At 37.3% G+C, this 19,957-nt stretch overlaps 2 protein-coding genes across 11 annotated transcripts in view; both read right to left on the bottom strand.

Moving 5' to 3' along the window:
• LOC122836611 (protocadherin gamma-C5-like) overlaps positions 1 to 19,957 on the bottom strand; it is a 249,501-nt gene that overhangs the window by 185,797 nt on the left and 43,747 nt on the right. Inside the window, exon 1 of one of the 10 annotated variants that reach the window (XM_044126316.1) lies at positions 11,534 to 13,919. The exons of 8 other annotated variants lie outside the window; for them this stretch is intronic. In XM_044126316.1, the coding sequence (XP_043982251.1) occupies positions 11,534 to 13,897 (2,364 nt within the window). In that variant the 5' untranslated portion in view covers positions 13,898 to 13,919. Of the gene's footprint in view, positions 1 to 653; positions 3,076 to 11,533; positions 13,920 to 19,957 lie in introns of those variants that run through there. One more of the 10 variants, XM_044126314.1, reaches the window with a different exon arrangement.
• On the bottom strand, positions 16,547 to 19,041 carry LOC122836615 (protocadherin gamma-A11-like). The gene has a single exon (XM_044126329.1). It carries the CDS (start codon positions 19,025 to 19,027, stop codon positions 16,547 to 16,549), a length of 2,481 nt encoding a protein of 826 aa, XP_043982264.1. The 5' UTR covers positions 19,028 to 19,041.

Genomic DNA, 19,957 nt, shown 5'->3' with positions numbered 1-19,957 from the left:
AAAATATGTAAGCTAGATGTACATGGATGATATTCGAATTTAGAATATTGTCAACAAGAAAGAGCTCAGTAAGGTAATGGCAAAGGTAAAAAGTACAGCATAAAATAAACTGATGTTGATACTTTAAAATGAAAGATAAAATGGAATAAAAAGTGAAAAAAGGAAAAATCATTACCGGTAATATTAAAACTGAAAATAAAAATAAAATACTTTTTTTAGAAAGTTAGGAGCAAATTTTAATTCAACAATCAAAAAATATATGGAATGAGATAGAAAATAAATTATTAAATACATGTCAATTAATCAAGTTAGCATTATCAGCTTATCTTTGCAGGGCCTGTGGTATGTTAAGCCTGTCAACAACGTTAGAGGAGTATAACTTTAAAAACATTTTTTGCACTTCACAAGGCAACACAAAGTCGAACTGTAAAAACCACTTTGCACAGACAGAGTGCAATTTATAAATATGGAGAAACAGAAATAAGACACAGTAGGGCAGAAAAAGCGAATAATTAAATCCAGGACAGTTTTGGTTCAAGAAAATTATTTTAAGAACCATTTCAGTTTACAAAGCAAATATAAAAATATGTAAATAATTGTGAGAGTATGGAGGAAAGGGTAAATACATAACTGGCTGAAGAGTGTCATCATACCTCTGAGAATCCTTCCAGTTCTCCAAATACCTCAGTAAAATCACTCAAACTTTTCTTCAGAGTCTGGTCAGCAGGCAGCGTGTTGTCATTGTAAGATGATACAAACTTAAAGTCACTGGTTCTGGATCCTGTTGTCAGGTAGGCATCATAATTGTACGTGCTGCGTAAAGTTCCTGTACCATCAACATCTGAGTAATTTGGGGGAAGATAAGCTCCTGGGATGGCTACTGCTCCATCAAACAACAGTCTGGGTTTTCTCCTCTGACAAAACCTCACACCAAGGATGATGATGATGAAAGTTAGAAAGAAGGTGGACACCGAAACCAGCGCGATGATCAGATAAGAGGTCAACTTGGAGTTCTTCTCATCATAAGAAATGTCTTTCAGTTCTGGCACTTCAGCCAAGTTATCAGAAATAAGTAAATACATTGAACAGGTGGCAGAGAGAGAGGGCTGTCCATTATCTTTCACTGCAACAATCAGGTTCTGTTTCATGCTGTCAGATTCTGAAATGTCTCGCTGTGTCCTGATCTCTCCACTGTGTAGATCAATACTGAAAAGTCCAGGATCTGTGGCTTTGACTATATGATAGGACAGCCAGGCGTTCTGTCCAGAGTCTGCGTCCACTGCTATCACTTTGGACACCAGAGAACCTCCATTTGCAGCTTTGGGGACCAACTCAGTCATGAAGGAGCTGCCCTCTGGTGCTGGATACAGTATCTGAGGAGAGTTGTCATTCACATCAGATATGAACACACTGACAGTCACGTTGCTGCTGAGAGGAGGAGAACCATTGTCTCTGGCCATCACTTGGACTTTAAAACTCCTGAACTGTTCATAATCAAATGACCTCACAGCGTGGATCACTCCTGTGTCTCCATTTACAGATAGATAGGAGGACACCGAGGCACCGTTCAGCTCACCAGGTAACAGAGAATAAATCACTGTACCGTTTTGTCTCCAGTCCGGATCTCGAGCAGAAACAGTACATAAAGCGGAGCCAGGTTTGTTATTTTCACTCACATATGCGCTGTAGGACTGTTCCTCAAACACAGGTGGGTTGTCATTGATGTCAGCTACAGATAACTGAATAGTTTTAGAGGAGGACAGAGGTGGAGAGCCCTCATCAGTGGCAGTGATTGTAATGTTGTAATCGGATACTAGTTCACGGTCCAGTTGTCCTGTTGTCACCAGCGAATAATAGTTTTTAATAGAAGGAACCAACTTAAAAGGAACATTTTCCTGGATGGAGCAGCGGACAAGTCTGTTATTCTCAGAGTCTCTGTCCTGTACATTAATGATGCCAACCTCTGTACCAGCTGGAGTGTCTTCAGGTATGGGATTGGTCAGTGATTTCAGACTAACTACAGGGGCGTTGTCATTCACATCAGTGACAGAAATGATAACCTTAGCATAGGATGACTTCCCCAGACCATCCTTTGCTTTTATACGTATTTCATATGATGTTGTAACTTCATAGTCTACAGGCTCAGTTACACGTATTTCCCCTACTTTGCGATCAATTGTGAATTTCTTTTTAACATCCTCGTTAATGTGTGCAAAATCATAACTCACATCTCCATTCACTCCTTCATCTGCATCAGTTGCGCTCACTGTTATCACTACTGTACCTACAGGAGAGTTTTCAGGCAGACTGGCTTTATAAACGGCCTGGCTAAACACTGGGGCGTTATCATTAGCATCCAGTACAGTTACATGTATGACCACTGTACCTGATCTCTGAGGAGATCCGCCATCTAAAGCTGTGAGGAGTAAATTAATTTCTTTCTGTTTTTCTCGATCAAGTTCTTTATCCAAAACAAGCTCTACTGTGTTTCCATTAGCAGCTAGAATAAAATTTTCGTTCTTTTCAAGGCTATACTGCTGAAGTGAATTTTGCCCTACATCCGCATCGTGAGCCTCCTCGATCACAAAGCGAGTTCCTCTCACTGCTATCTCATGAATTTCTAGCTTGGTTAATTCTTCATCAAACAGCGGAGAGTTATCATTAATGTCTTGAACATGGAGGCTGATCTGATGGAGCTCCAGAGGATTTTCCAAAACGAGCTCTTGTTTTAAGATGCACGAAGCCTTTTCGCCACAAAGCTCCTCTCGGTCAATCCTCTCCGCCACAATCAGCTCGCCGCTCTTCAGTTTTATGTCACAGTAACGTTTATCACTCTCCTCGGTGTCAATTCGGGCTCTTCTGGTGGACAGCGCTCCTGTCTGCAGCCCGAGATCCTTGGCGATATTTCCAATAACTGATCCTCTTTTCATCTCCTCCGGGAAAGAATAGCTCATGTCTCCATGCGCAATTTGCAGCAGAAAAAACGAGCAGCTCCACGACAGAAGGACAAATATGTTCAAATCCATTTTCTTAAAATTGGTGTAAAATATGCACAGGTATTACATCAGTAGACGTAAGCTAGTAGTGACAAGATATGGAACAAAAGCGCGCCGCAAATTATCCGCACTGTCTTTATCTGCAACAGCTCAACGGCGCATGAAAAAAGTCAACAAAAGAACAGACACATATTTAAGGCTGGTGCACAGCGACATCTTGAGTTCAGCTGAACGGCATAAACGGTATAAAAATCATATTTTATCGTAATTTGGATTCGGAACGTAGGCTTATCGTCGATTTTAGAAATGTTTTCAGCAATAATTTAACGTCAACTGCGTACAATTTAAATGTATGGGTGTTATGTAATGTATTTCTTTCCAGATATACTTTAAATTACACTATTACATTTTAATTATTCTGTAACCTATCAGATAAATCACTGAAATCTATCAGAGAGTTTTGTTTAAGGCAGTTTGGCATCAGAGCACTAAGCAAATTCTTTTGAGTAAAGGATAAATTTGTTCTAAACTTTATCTAATCATCAGCCGTTTGTTATCACAGAGAGTTGATAACATGTAAAATTGATACATTGAGATCTGATTAGAACTAGGTGCACGGGAAATTTACATCTTCTAATTATTTCAGTTTTATTAATTATTATTGTTATTTATAGTTGTGAATAAGTGAAAAAATTCCTTTCTAAAAAAGCAATTGAAATGAAGCATTTTCTACAATGTGTAACAAAATCAATTTATTTAGCATATTTCAGTTTCTCTGTCGCCTCAGTCCCATCTTTAACAATTTTATAAGAACATTTTATCTCAAATTGCTTAGCTGTACAAAACACCATTTCACTGTCATGGGCTTTTGTCATGCTTTTGAACACATAAATAAATGGTTATTACTCAGCACTTTATCTAATTGGTATTTAACTGACAGTCAACTGATTTATCTTCTTAGAAACAAGACTTAAAGTCCAGACACACTGTGGCGCAGACATCAAGTCTATAAGAAGCTAATTATATAAAAACATACGTTTGTAGCAATACAAGAAATGTCAAGAGCAGACATGCTAGAGTCCCCACACTCAACTCATCATGTTTTGTTTGTTTTACTTGCTGAAAACATTTATTCACCTAGAGAAACTTTGGTGTTTCATGGTTCTGCATGTTGCAATAAAGGTATTTGACACTCCCTTTGACTTTCTTTAATCCTGCAGTCCTCAGTTAGATCCAAAAATGCAAGCTTAGCATATGAACAGGAACTTGAAAAGTAATGAGGAGTTTTGATCTATATTGTTTTGTCCAACTCCTGCTGCAGATTTTTAAGTTTTTAAGATCTTTTGAAACCTTTTTAACATGTTAAAATTATGTCAAGCATTTAGAAACCCACACTCTATTTTGTTTAAAGTGACTTATGAGTTTTATTTGTGTCTTTCAGGAGGGTCAAAATAATTACTGGTATGTTTTGTTTCTAGCAAGATAGCAATATAGATAAGGACAACAACCATGTGTTTGGAGAAAAATGTTTGCATTGGATCACATTTCTATAGGATCCATTGCCAAACCCTGTCTAACTAACTCTTCAGGTGCATAACATTTAATAAAAATGAAGAGTCTCTCCTACTTTTCTGGTGCTTTTATCATGGTTTCAAGAGGGAGATTTCTACTCAGTTCCAATTTTCTGAATAACCACTAAATTAGCACATTAAGTGAGCATATTTCAAATTAGCAACTTCTACTAAAATAAAGTTCAAATACACAGCACTGAGATGTATGGATACATTTAGATTCAACAGAAATCACAGATAACCTGCTTAAATTATAAACTTCATACAAACTCAAACTTCATAAATAATGGATATGAAAGAGTAGCTTATAAAGGTGTTTGCAACTCATGGGTAAGACATGCATTCACAACAGCATGTTTAAGTAAACTTTAAAATTTAGACCGATTAACAGATTACCACAAATGAGTAGTACTAAACTTGACATAAGTTTTAGAAAAACAAATAAACAACTTTGTGTTTCCTTCACTGAGCCCGTGCTTAGGGGATGTTTGGATGGATTTGCCTCACCAATTATGGACTTTTACACATTAAGCTTAATAAAAGTTACATCTCAGTTTTAATTGTGACTGCACATCACAAAAAATATACGATTATGATCTTTTATAATTTTTGTCAGGAAACATCTTTCTATTTAATGGCTTACAGCAGATGGACAAAAAAGGAGCTTTGCACTCACCAGGACAAACAAATGACATGTGCTCAGTGACAGAAATAAAATAAAAAATTTTAAAAAACATATTTCAAATAAAGAAATTTCAGTTGCAAACAGAAAGAAATCATAATCAACAAGATGCATTCTCTCGAAGAACAGTAATCCAACTCAAAACTTGCTTTCAAATGCAGGAAAAATACCGACCCTGTGGCATACCAATAGATTCTGGGATTTTTCAGTGAAGGATATAGTTTTTTTTGTGATAATAAGAAGTTTCAGCTCCACAGTCGTAATTAAAATTATTTATGCCGAATAAATGAAAATAAAATTAAAGAAAAACTGAGTGCCTCTCTATTTAAAACTAAATAAAAATTCATGGGTACCATATGTGCTGGAAGGATGTAAATGTACACAAAAGACTATATACCCACCAAGGATAAAAACCTAAACCAGTCCTTACATATGACACTTTATATCTTTTTCTTTCCAATGCATCAAAATGGACCACAACAGCAACAACAAACTATTATTTAAGATTAAAGCAGACTCAGAACAAAATCCAGAGCAGAACGTTTAGAATTCCTTTGCCATTAAAAGCAATTATTTCCTTATTGGATATTTCTAAAAACACTGTTGCAATTGCATTGAAAGTCTTTCATACAATGAATCTGACCATAGTTAAATATATAAAAAACCTAAAAGGAAAAGATGTTTGAACACCAATCAAGAAGTTTTTTTTATAAAACTGCACCTGCTACAAAGTAATATCAGCATGGGCCTAAAGTTAAAAAGACTCAGAATTAAAATATTCCGATATTAAAAGCTTAAAAGAAGAATATTGAAACTTTAAGATTGCCATAAATAACATATTGTATCACAAAAGCATTGTATATATCTAAGCTAAAGAAGTGGATGCACTACATAGAATTTGAAAAAAGTAATAATAATGCTGAGTCATTGAATACGCAATAGAAAAATATTGTTATTATAAAAACCTATATGTTACAATGTGGTTAATTGCGATCAAATATGACACAAATAAATAAAACAAGAAACGGTTTTTGAATTATTCCATGCCAAACACCTCCAAATAAGTTAAAAAAATATATACCAATGAAAAATCCTTTATATTTAAGAGTTGTGTTTCAGCACCAAGGACAGAGAAGAACAGGACAAATACAAAATTGCATGCAGCTTGAAATGTAAAACAGAAGCAACAGAAAAAAGTGAATGGCTGAATACAAGAGCAATAAAAGTAATTGTTAAAAAATTTCAAATAAAACAGGTTCATACCTCTAGAGAATCGTCACTATCTCCAAAAACAATGGCAAACTCTGTTGGGCTCTTCTTCAGAGTCTGGTCAGCAGGCAGCGTGTTGTCATTGTAAGATGATAAAAACTTAAAGTCACTGGTTCTGGATCCTGTTGTCAGGTAGGCATCATAATTGTAGGTGCTGCGTAAAGTTCCAGTGCCATCCACATCAGCATAATTAGGAGGAAGATAAGCTCCTGGGATGGTTACTGCTCCATCAAACAACAGTCTGGGCTTTCTCCTACGACAAAACCTCACACCCAGGATGATGATGATGAAGGTCAGAAAGAAGGTGGATACAGAAGCCAGCGCAATGATCAGATAAGAGGTCAACTTGGAGTTCTTCTCATCATAAGAAATGTCTTTCAGTTCTGGCACTTCAGCCAAGTTATCAGAAATCAGTAAATACATTGAACAGGTGGCAGACAGAGAGGGCTGTCCATTATCTTTCACTGCAACAATCAGGTTCTGTTTCATGCTGTCAGATTCTGAAATGTCCCGCTGTGTCCTGATTTCTCCACTGTGTAGATCAATACTGAAAAGTCCAGGATCTGTGGCTTTGACTATATGATAGGACAGCCAGGCGTTCTGTCCAGAGTCTGCGTCCACTGCTATCACTTTGGACACCAGAGACCCTCCATGTGCAGCTTTGGGGACCAGCTCAGTCATGAAGGAGCTGCCCTCTGGTGCTGGATACAGTATCTGAGGAGAGTTGTCATTCACATCAGATATGGACACACTGACAGTCACGTTGCTACTGAGAGGAGGAGAACCATTGTCTCTGGCCATCACTTGGACTTTGAAACTCCTGAACTGTTCATAATCAAATGACCTCACAGCGTGGATCACTCCTGTGTCTCCATTAACAGATAGATAGGAGGACACCGAGGCACCGTTCACCTCACCAGATAACAGAGAATAAATCACTGTACCGTTTTGTCTCCAGTCCGGATCTCGAGCAGAAACAGTACATAAAGAGGAACCAGGTTTGTTATTTTCACTCACATATGCGCTGTAGGACTGTTCCTCAAACACAGGTGGGTTGTCATTGATGTCAGCTACAGATAACTGAATAGTTTTAGAGGAGGACAGAGGTGGAGAGCCCTCATCAGTGGCAGTGATTGTAATGTTGTAATCAGATACTAGTTCACGGTCCAGTTGTCCTGTGGTCATCAGAGAATAATAGTTTTTAATAGAAGGAACCAACTTAAAAGGGACATTTTCCTGGATGGAGCAGCGGACAAGTTTGTTATTCTCAGAGTCTCTGTCCTGTACATTAATTATGCCAATCTCTGTACCAGCTGGAGTGTCTTCTGGTATAGGATTGGTCACTGATTTCAGACTAACTACAGGGGCGTTGTCATTCACATCAGTGATAGAAATGATAACCTTAGCATAGGATGAAAGTCCAAAACCATCTTTTGCTTTAATACGTATCTCATAAGATGTTGAAACTTCATGGTCAACGGAAGCACTTAAGCAAATTTCACCTTTTTTACTATCAATGTTAAATACTTTCATTACTTCATTGGTAACATGTCCAAAATCATAACTCACATCTCCATTCACTCCTTCATCTGCATCAGTTGCGCTCACTGTTATCACTACTGTACCTACAGGAGAGTTTTCAGGCAGACTGGCTTTATAAACGGCCTGGCTAAACACTGGGGCGTTATCATTAGCATCCAGTACAGTTACATGTATGACCACTGTACCTGATCTCTGAGGAGATCCGCCATCTAAAGCTGAAAGGAGCAATTTAATTTCTTTCTGTTTTTCTCGATCAAGTTCTTTATCCAAAACAAGCTCCACTGTGTTTCCATTAGCAGCTAGAATGAAATTTTCGTTCTTTTCAAGGCTATACTGCTGAACGGAATTTTGTCCTACATCCGCATCTTGCGCCTCCTCGATCACAAAGCGAGCTCCCCTCACTGCCGATTCATGAATTTCAGACGTTATAAAGTCATCCTTAAACTGTGGCGAGTTATCATTTATATCTTGAACATTAAGGCTAATTCGATGTAGCTCCAGAGGATTTTCCAGAACGAGCTCTTGTTTTAAGATGCACGAAGCCTTTTCGCCACAAAGCTCCTCTCGGTCAATCCTCTCTGTCACAATCAGCTCGCCGCTCTTCAGGTTTATGTCACAGTAACGTTTATCACTCTCGTCGGTGTCAATGCGGGCTCTTCTGGTGGACAGCGCTCCTGTCTGTAGCCCGAGATCCTTGGCGATATTCCCAATAACTGATCCTCGTTTCATCTCCTCCGGGAAAGAATAGCTCATGTCTCCATGCGCGACGTTCAGCAGAAAAATTGCGCAGCAGATCCACGACAAAAAAACATTTTTGTGCAAATCCATTTTAAAATATCAGGTGTAAATCGGGCAAGGTTTCAGATCAGTCACTTTCTCTTAAAATATAAAAACAAAATCTACACCACAGCTTAGCCCCACTGCACTGTCATTGTTAACAGCTCAAAGGCGCATAGACTGCGAGTCGACAAAAGAGAGAGGAGTTAACATTTAAGACTGGTATGTAGCGACATCTTGAGTTCATACAGAAAATGTAACCGAAATATTTTCTATTAATCTTCAGAATCTACACGTCCAAACCTTACACAATTTTCGTCTTAAATTTTGTAAGTTGCCTTACAGAAAATGTTTTCCACTTCCAATCACACTCAGATTAAATCAGATCTTTCTCCCAGTCAACTGCTCTAAATCCTGAGAAAAAGAAATTTGAGGCCAAGAAAAACTATTGGACACACCAGGAAACAGATGGCCACTATATATCAAGACACTACATTGAAGCACCTAATGGCATCTACAATCTCCTTATCCATCATATAGCACTTCACAAGATTGCTCTGCAGAAGAATCTATCTTCAGCAGCGGAGAAGACAGCAGGCCTGATTCACACCAGTTATTACAATATATTTGTCAGCTGGGTTGATAATCTCTGTGGATGGAAAACTAAATCATGAACTTTAAGCTTGAATTAATACTTTCTGTTTGACACAGAAAAATGTAACTTAGTAAATTGCTATTATTATCTATAAACAAACTGAAATTTGTGTTTCGTGAAAAGAAGAATTGTGAAACAGATACCTGCAGAGTGTTTTTTCCTCTCAGAATAGATTACTGATGTATAAAGTGTAAGTGGAAACTGCTGTCTATAAGAACTTTGCTTGTACTAGTTTTTGCTCTCAGCTGTTATGAGAGACTTCAAATCGCTGTTACAGCCTTTTGAATATTAAAAGACAAAATGCATTTTGTTGTTCTTGATTCGTTCTTAATTGCAACAGTGTCTAATCTCAAATAGAATTAGTCAATCTTCAGAACATCTCTGACAATTTTTGTCATTTTCAGTCTCCTTAAAGATCCACAAATGCCAGAGTAACGTGGCATCAACAAAGCAAAAAGCAACTCAGTCCAAAAGTACGATTTGTCCTCAGCAGCTCAATAATTTTATGAAATTCCCAGTTAGAAGTTTATGTAAATTTCTAATTTTTTCCACGAGATACTAAAAATCTTAAAGCACTGCTGTGAATTAATAAATAATTCTACTCTGGGTTTGGTGCAAAAATAAGGTTTCATCTACAAATTACTGCAGAGTTTTAGAATTCCATCATGAATAAAACTGGCTTACCACATCAGTGAAAAAGGCATTAGTAAAAAAAAAAAATCTGTTCTGTAGACACAAAAGCTCTGTCAATGTTTTTTATTAGCTCTGTTAAAGCATTTTGTCTTAACTTTTGTTATAATCTGTGACTAACATTTTATTTTAGAGATCACAAACCGAAAGACAGGAAACCCGGTTTTTAACATCCTTCTATTCAATGAAAAAGTAGCGTATGTTAGCAATCACTAAAACCACAAAAACTTAACGCATTCACAAATTATTGAAAGACATATTCATTACTCCCAATGCAACTTCTTTATCTGGCTAATCACTTTAAATGAAATGTATATCTTTGAAACATGGCTGTACCATACAGTTGAAAGATTGTGAAGAGCAACAGGTAACCATTTTGCTTAGAATATAGTACATTTCTCTACAGGTATAAAATAAGAACAACTATAATATCATAAAAACAAGAATCTGATATGACCACTGAAAGACATAAAATATAGAATGACTCAGTCTGACTCTGACACAACGATAAGAAAAATCACTGCTACCAAAGAAGAGGGAAAGCCAAACCTAAACTAAAATTCTGAGTTTCTATGAGAGCAGTGAGTTAAGGAATGAGCTTTTGAACTCTAAGTGAAATTTACATGTAAGATGAAAACAAAAATAAGAAAAAATAGTGTGTTAGTTTCCTTGAAAAAAATGACTTAGATGTGAGCCAGTTTGATCTGCTCTTAGAGAATACACCAAACAAAAAGTGTATCTGACGAATTAACAACCCTTTTCCCACAGATGCAGCATCTTCTTACTTGTTATCCATACAAAAAGGAAAGACAAAGTCCTAGCAGAAGATTGACATTGATCTTTGAGTCATGTGAATTAATTTGATATTTTTAGCATCACTCAGTTGTGGACAGAGTGGTTTGCAAAAGAATTTTAGAATTATAAAGGTAATGGAGATAATATAATTAAAAAGCCTAATGTTGATTTTAGGCATAAATTGTTTTAAAATTCAATCACAAACTCAATCGTAAAGATGAATGGGCACAATCCGCATTTCAAATGACTATGAGAAAAGAAGGTTGGTCATAACATACCTTCACAAACATAACAGATTTAAAATAATATCTATAAATGACAAAAAAAAAAAAAAACATATGGAATAAAATTAACTAATAGAATACAAAGAAAATAAGAACAATTTGATTTCTTCTATGAAATAATTCAGCAGCGGTATTTTATTCATTTGTACATGAAGAGGAGGGTAATTATTTTTAAATTACAACAAAAATAATGCTTTCACACATAGATATGGAAAACGTTATTTTAAAACCAAAAGTTAAATTGTGGCTGAAAACATACTAAAGATTCATACCTCTGGAGAATCATCGCAGACGCCAAACACATCAGCAAAGTCTGATGGACTTTTCTTCAGAGTCTGGTCAGCAGGCAGCGTGTTGTCATTGTAAGACGATACAAACTTAAAGTCACTGGTTCTGGATCCTGTTGTCAGGTAGGCATCATAATTGTAGGTGCTACGTAAAGTTCCTGTACCGTCAACATCAGCATAATTTGGAGGAAGATAAGCTCCTGGGATGGCTACTGCTCCATCAAACAACAGTCTGGGTTTTCTCCTACGACAAAATCTCACACCAAGGATGATGATGATGAAGGTCAGAAAGAAAGTGGAAACAGAAACCAGCGCAATGATAAGATAAGAGGTCAACTTGGAGTTCTTCTCATCATAAGAAATGTCTTTCAGTTCTGGCACTTCAGCCAAGTTATCAGAAATAAGTAAATACATTGAACAGGTGGCAGACAGAGAGGGCTGTCCATTATCTTTAACTGCAACAATCAGGTTCTGTTTCATGCTGTCAGATTCTGAAATGTCCCGCTGTGTCCTGATCTCTCCACTGTGCAGATCAATACTGAAAAGTCCAGGATCTGTGGCTTTGACTATATGATAGGACAGCCAGGCGTTCTGTCCAGAGTCTGCGTCCACTGCTATCACTTTGGACACCAGAGACCCTCCATGTGCAGCTTTGGGGACCAACTCAGTCATGAAGGAGCTGCCCTCTGGTGCTGGATACAGTATCTGAGGAGAGTTGTCATTCACATCAGATATGAACACACCGACAGTCACGTTGCTGCTGAGTGGAGGAGAACCATTGTCTCTGGCCATCACTTGGACTTTAAAACTCCTGAACTGTTCATAATCAAATGACCTCACAGCGTGGATCACTCCTGTGTCTCCATTTACAGATAGATAGGAGGACACCGAGGCACCGTTCACCTCACCAGGTAACAGAGAATAAATCACTGTACCGTTTTGTCTCCAGTCAGGATCTCTAGCAGAAACAGTACATAAAGAGGAGCCAGGTTTGTTATTTTCACTCACATATGCGCTGTAGGACTGTTCCTCAAACACAGGTGGGTTGTCATTGATGTCCGCTACAGATAACTGAATAGTTTTAGAGGAGGACAGAGGTGGAGAGCCCTCATCAGTGGCAATGATTGTAATGTTGTAATCAGATACTAGTTCACGGTCCAGATGTCCTGTTGTCACCAGCGAATAATAGTTTTTAATAGAAGGAACCAACTTAAAAGGGACATTTTCCTGGATGGAGCAGCGGACAAGTCTATTATTCTCAGAGTCTCTGTCCTGTACATTAATGATGCCAACCTCTGTACCAGCTGGAGTGTCTTCAGGTATGGGATTGGTCAGTGATTTCAGACTAACTACAGGGGCGTTGTCATTCACATCAGTGACAGAAATAATGACCTCAGAATAAGATGACAAACCCAAACCATCTTTTGCTTTAACGCGTATTTCATATGATGTTGTAACTTCATAATCTACCGCATCCATTATACGTATTTCTCCGTTCTTACTATCAATAGTGAATATTTTCATCACTACATCAGTAACATGTCCAAATTCATAACTCACATCTCCATTCACTCCCTCATCTGCATCAGTTGCGCTCACTGTTATCACTACTGTACCTATAGGAGAGTTTTCAGGCAGACTGGCTTTATAAACGGCCTGGCTAAACACTGGGGCGTTATCATTAGCATCCAGTACAGTTACATGTATGTCCACTGTACCTGATCTCTGAGGAGATCCGCCATCTAAAGCTGTGAGGAGTAAATTAATTTCCTTTTGTTTTTCTCGATCAAGTTCTTTATCCAAAACAAGCTCCACTGTGTTTCCATTCGCAGCAAGAATGAAATTTTCGTTCTTTTCAAGGCTATACTGCTGAACTGAATTTTGTCCTACATCCGCATCGTGAGCCTCCTCTATTAAAAAGCGAGCTCCTCTTACTGCCGATTCTCTTATTTCTAAGTCTATTTTTACTTCCTTAAATACTGGTGAGTTATCATTAATATCTTGAATATGAAGGCTAACCCGATGCAGCTCCAGAGGATCCTCCAAAACCAGCTCCTGCTTTAGGATACATGAAGCCTTTTTGCCACAAAGGCCTTCACGATCAATCCTCTCGGTCACCATCAGCGCTCCGTTTCTCACGTTTATGTCACAGTAACGTTTATCACTCTCCTCGGTGTCAATTCGGGCTCTTCTGGTGGACAGCGCTCCTGTCTGCAACCCGAGATCCTTCGCGATATTCCCAATAACTGATCCTCGTTTCATCTCCTCTGGAAAGGAATAACTCTGTTCTCCATGCGCGACGTGCAGAAGAAAAAAAGAGAAGCTAACCAGCGACGGAAAGATTACCATTGTTAAATCCGTTTTCAAATGTTAGTTCTGAAAGGGTTTAGGTTGTAGTTCCTTAAATCTGACCGAATGACATGAAACGACGAAATGCGTCAATTCAGCGTTTCTGCTCATTAATGTAGAACAGCTCTAAGGAAGGAGGGATGATGTTATTTTAGGCTGGTATAGAGCGACATCTTGAGCTCAGTTGAGCAACATTAGTCGCTTTTAAACAATGCAAAATAATCGAACTGACAAAATATATATGCATTTTTTCAAAACTTTAAAAATTTTCCTTTTAATAAACATGACATAAGCTTGGTCTAGGAATGCCCTGCATCTTAATGCACTTACATCTCCCTTTACTGTTGAAGTGAACAAGTTTTAACGTCTTACTTTGTAAGTAGTTGTTGCCATAAAATTCATGAAAGATTTTACAGTTTTGTTCAACCTGTGCATACAACTAGTAACAATAATGTACTGCATAATTACAAAGTAAAATCTAACATGTTACCCAGTTAGTAAAGGGAAACTGTAAAGAGAGTTTAAACAGAAATATTATCATGTAACTCATGCAGGATTGCACATTTGTATTTACCCTGTTCATAAAGTAGCGCCAGTAAAATACTGCTGTATTACAAAGTAAAAGACAAGAAATTATCCAGTCAGTACAGGGAAACGGCAACATAAGAGAGTATTATCTCAAACTTAAAAAAAAAAAAAAAAAAAAAAAAAAAAAAACATTGCATGTAACTTACAGAGCTTTGTATAGTGTTTTCAGTAATCCAGTTCATAAACTAAAAATAATAAAAATCTACATTTTTACCAAGTAAAACACAAAATATTAACCAGTAAAGAAGGCAAAACTCTATGTAAAGGAAAGACAGCTATATATATTTTTAACAGTTTTTATTATGTAACTCACACTGAAGTGTGTTGGGCAGAAAACTTACAAATCTTAGCTTTTTTAAGATGCATGTCTTCCAGTTAAACACAAACAGGATAGGGTTAAGGGAGACATGCCTGTGTAATGCATGTTATTAGGCAACGCCTTGGTTAAGTAAACTTTATAAAAGTAAATGTCTACCTTTTAAAAACTTTACCACAACTTTCTGAGAAGGTAGAGCAATATAACTTTTCTATTTTGGCTGAAAAATAAGTATATATGAATGTAAGAAAAAAAGTGTGTTATTATAAGCCTAATACAAATGAATTGTTTACTGACAGAAAACATAACTAGCTTACACATAAGTAAAATCAGTAAAAATAACACTACAATCATCAAAAGCAATGGTTCCAAAGCAGAGCAAGCCATAAACACCATGAGACATGAGACTGAGATTGGGTTACAATAACAATAATGGGGAAAACATAAAATCTACAGTGAGGGATCTTTGTAAATTATGAATCCAGGCTTAAATTTTCTAGCAGTATTTGCAGATATATGCACAACAACCAAAGTGACATATGTGGGAGTTTGATGAACTCTGGGGAAATTGACTTATGCAAGATGCACATCAGCCAGACTACAGAAAAAAAACACAATCCGTTCCTCATGATAACCAAGAGCAACTTGTTTATCCATGATACAGCAAGAAGACAGGAGAACAACCAAAAGTTAGAGCCACAAACCAACTTTAGCCGCTTCACATAAAAGTAAATAAATAACAGGAGTCTTCTGCAGCTGATTTTAAGGGTGCTCTGTAATATTATGTTTTTTAGACAACAATATTATCTGGGATTTAAAAGTTTTAGAAACTTGTTAAAGTAGTTGTCTGTGACCACAATAATGATTTCTGTAGAATATGAGTGAAGTAATCCGCTTGTTGACTTTCTAAAGACAAGATTAAGATTCAAAGGCCTGAAGCAGAACTCAAAATTTCCTGGTAGAAACAGAAACATGTGACAAAAAACACACAAATAATTCAATAAGAAAACCATGATTATAATAAATAACATGGTATTCAGATTTTTACAAAATGCCAAGTGCAGCAAAAGCAAATGCTAAAAAATAGGAGACGTAGGAGATGAGGGGATGTTAAAGGAGAACAGAAACTGAAAAGAAATAATAATAATAATAATAATAGAAAAAAGGACCTTAGAATTCCTTTGAAGACACAAACAATACAGGAATTTACAAAAACTCAAATACTTAAATCAAAATCTCCTATTTAATAAACATATGCATTAATGAGCCAATAAATCCAATTAGAATTAAACAAATTATGCAATGAAAACAATCTACTTTAGACCACACCAAGGCAAACTCTTTCTGAAGTGGATTTCAGGACCAAGGACAGAGAAACAAAGGAGCCAAAGAAACACAAGCAGTGGAGACATTTCTGAAAAACAGCATAAGAATAAAGATGGAAAATAGGAACGAACAAAAAGGGCATGTGTAAGACTGTAGTTCAAAATCACAGCTAGCAAAGAAGAAGAAACCACAAGGAAAAAAAAAAAGACGTTCCGAAGTCAGATACAAAATTCAATATTAAATCATGAATCATGACCATGAAGTTGTCTAATATGCTTTGTACGTGGACATTAAGAGAAGAAAGTGGGTTCTGAAAAAACTTCAAGTCAGTAAACCCACTAAAAATAATTTATGATAAAACCAAAATGAGATTCATGAAATAAAACGAGTAGTGACAGAATCATAAAAGATGTATAGATTCATACCTCTGGGGAATCATCACAGACTCCAAACACATCAGCAAAATCTGTTGGACTTTTCTTCAGAGTCTGGTCAGCAGGCAGCGTGTTGTCATTGTAAGATGATACAAACTTAAAGTCACTGGTTCTGGATCCTGTTGTCAGGTAGGCATCATAATTATAGGTGCTGCGTAAAGTTCCTGTACCGTCAACATCTGAATAATTTGGAGGAAGATAAGCTCCGGGGATGGCTACTGCTCCATCAAACAACAGTCTGGGCTTTCTCCTACGACAAAATCTCACACCAAGGATGATGATGATGAAGGTCAGAAAGAAGGTGGAAACAGAAACCAGCGCAATGATCAGATAAGAGGTCAACTTGGAGTTTTTCTCATCATAAGAAATGTCTTTCAGTTCTGGCACTTCAGCCAAGTTGTCAGAAATAAGTAAAAACATTGAACAGGTGGCAGACAGAGAGGGCTGTCCATTATCTTTCACTGCAACAATCAGGTTCTGTTTCATGCTGTCAGATTCTGAAATGTCTCGCTGTGTCCTGATCTCTCCACTGTGTAGATCAATACTGAAAAGTCCAGGATCTGTGGATTTGACTATATGATAGGACAGCCAGGCGTTCTGTCCAGAGTCTGCGTCCACTGCTATCACTTTGGACACCAGAGACCCTCCATGTGCAGCTTTGGGGACCAACTCAGTCATGAAGGAGCTGCCCTCTGGTGCTGGATATAGTATCTGAGGAGAGTTGTCATTCACATCAGATATGAATACACTGACAGTCACATTGCTGCTGAGTGGAGGAGAACCATTGTCTCTGGCCATCACTTGGACTTTAAAGCTCCTGAACTGTTCATAATCAAATGACCTCACAGCATGGATCACTCCTGTGTCTCCATTAACAGATAGATAGGAGGACACCGAGGCACCGTTCACCTCACCAGATAACAGAGAATAAATCACTGTACCGTTTTGTCTCCAGTCAGGATCTCGAGCAGAAACAGTACATAAAGAGGAGCCAGGTTTGTTATTTTCACTCACATATGCGCTGTAGGACTGTTCCTCAAACACAGGTGGGTTGTCATTGATGTCAGCTACAGATAACTGAATAGTTTTAGAGGAGGACAGAGGTGGAGAGCCCTCATCAGTGGCAGTGATTGTAATGTTGTAATCATATACTAGTTCACGGTCCAGTTGTCCTGTGGTCACCAGAGAATAATAGTTTTTGATAGAAGGAACCAACTTAAAAGGGACATTTTCCTGGATGGAGCAGCGAACCTGTCGGTTATTCTCAGAGTCTCTGTCCTGTACATTAATGATGCCAACCTCTGTACCAGCTGGAGTGTCTTCTGGTATGGGATTGGTCACTGATTTCAGACTAACTACAGGGGCGTTGTCATTCACATCAGTTATAGAAATGATGACCTGAGAATAAGATGACAAACCCAAACCGTCTTTCGCTTTAACACGTATTTCATATAATCTTTTTACTTCATAGTCTACAATATCCATTACACTTATTTCCCCTGTTTTGCTATCTATGCTGAATATTTTCATCACTTCATCAGTAACATGTCCAAAATCATAGGTCACATCTCCATTCACTCCTTCATCTGCATCAGTTGCGCTCACTGTTATCACTACTGTACCTATAGGAGAGTTTTCAGGCAGACTGGCTTTATAAACGGCCTGGCTAAACACTGGGGCGTTATCATTAGCATCCAGTACAGTTACATGTATGACCACTGTACCTGATCTCTGAGGAGATCCGCCATCTAAAGCTGTGAGGAGTAAATTAATTTCCTTTTGTTTTTCTCGATCAAGTTCTTTATCCAAAACAAGTTCCACTGTGTTTCCATTAGCAGCTAGAATGAAATTTTCGTTCTTTTCTAGGCTATACTGCTGAACTGAATTTTGTCCTACATCCGCATCGTGAGCCTCCTCTATTAAAAAGCGAGCTCCTCTTACTGCCGATTCTCTTATTTCTAAGTCTATTTTTACATCCTTAAATACTGGTGAGTTATCATTAATATCTTGAATATGAAGGCTAATCCGATGCAGCTCCAGAGGATCCTCCAAGACGAGCTCCTGTTTTAGGATACATGAAGCCTTTTTGTCACAAAGGCCTTCACGATCAATCCTCTCGGTCACCATCAGCGCTCCGTTTCTCACGTTTATGTCACAGTAACGTTTATCACTCTCCTCGGTGTCAATTCGGGCTCTTCTGGTGGACAGCGCTCCTGTCTGCAGCCCGAAATCCTTCGCAATATTCCCAATAACTGATCCTCGTTTCATCTCCTCTGGAAAGGAATAACTCTGTTCTCCATGCGCGACGTGCAGAAGAAAAAAAGAGAAGCTAACCAGCGACGGAAAGATTACCATTGTTAAACCCGTTTCCAAATGATAGTTCTGAAATGGTTTAGGTTGTAGTTCCTTAAATCTGACCGAATGACATGAAACGACGAAATGTTTCAATTCAGCGATCCTGCTCATTAATGTAGAACAGCTCTAAGGCGCAAATCCGGGAAGTTAACAAAGGAAGGAGGGATGATGTTATTTTAGGCTGGTATAGAGCGACATCTTGAGCTCAGTTCTGCAACATTAGTCGCCTTTAAAAAATGCAAATAAATCGAACTGAAAAATAGAGACTTTTAAAATTTTTGAACAATTTTCATTTTAGGTAATCGAAAATGGATTTAAATCAGATACTGCAGTTTAATAAATATGACAAGTCTTTCAAGCTGAAACCAGGAACATCAACACTGCATCGCAATGCACTTCCTTCTTTCTTTACTCTGCAAGTGACCATGTCGCAAAGTAATTTCTTACGGTCATGACAACATGGTTTTAGGTGTGGACAGCATAATAATAATAATAATAATAATAATAATAATAATAATAATAATAATAATAATAATAATAATAATAATAATAATAATAATAATAATAATAATAATAATAATAATAACTGAAAACCTATTTTGCAAGTCTTAAGGCATTCTAATTCACTTTACAAGAGAAGTAAAAACAAACAAGTTTTTTTCTTCTTTTTTTAAAAAAAAATCAGACACCTAACGATTTTATGTACAAAATGTCAGTTAAGTACTACTATTAAATTGAAGTAGACAAAGATAAGTTTTAACTTCTGGAGTTGTAAACAGATATTACATGTAACTCAAGTACCATTGTATGTTTGTAGTTATCCTTTTCCTAATGTAGCACCAATAAATTGCTGCATTATTGCAAAGTAAATCAGAAACCATTCTGTAAAATAAGAGTTTTTTTTCCCTCAGATATTAAACTGATATCATAGTGTAACTGACATTAAATTATTTATAATTTTTTATCTAACCAGTTCATAAACTACCAATACTAGAACGCTGCATTATCACCAGTTAAGCCACACAATATTACCCGTAAGAT

This window comes from Gambusia affinis, linkage group LG09 (assembly GCF_019740435.1).
Source record: "Gambusia affinis linkage group LG09, SWU_Gaff_1.0, whole genome shotgun sequence".
NCBI classification, from domain to species: domain Eukaryota; kingdom Metazoa; phylum Chordata; class Actinopteri; order Cyprinodontiformes; family Poeciliidae; genus Gambusia; species Gambusia affinis.
Note: the sequence above shows the minus strand (reverse complement) of the source record. Positions and strands in the feature narration are given on the sequence as shown.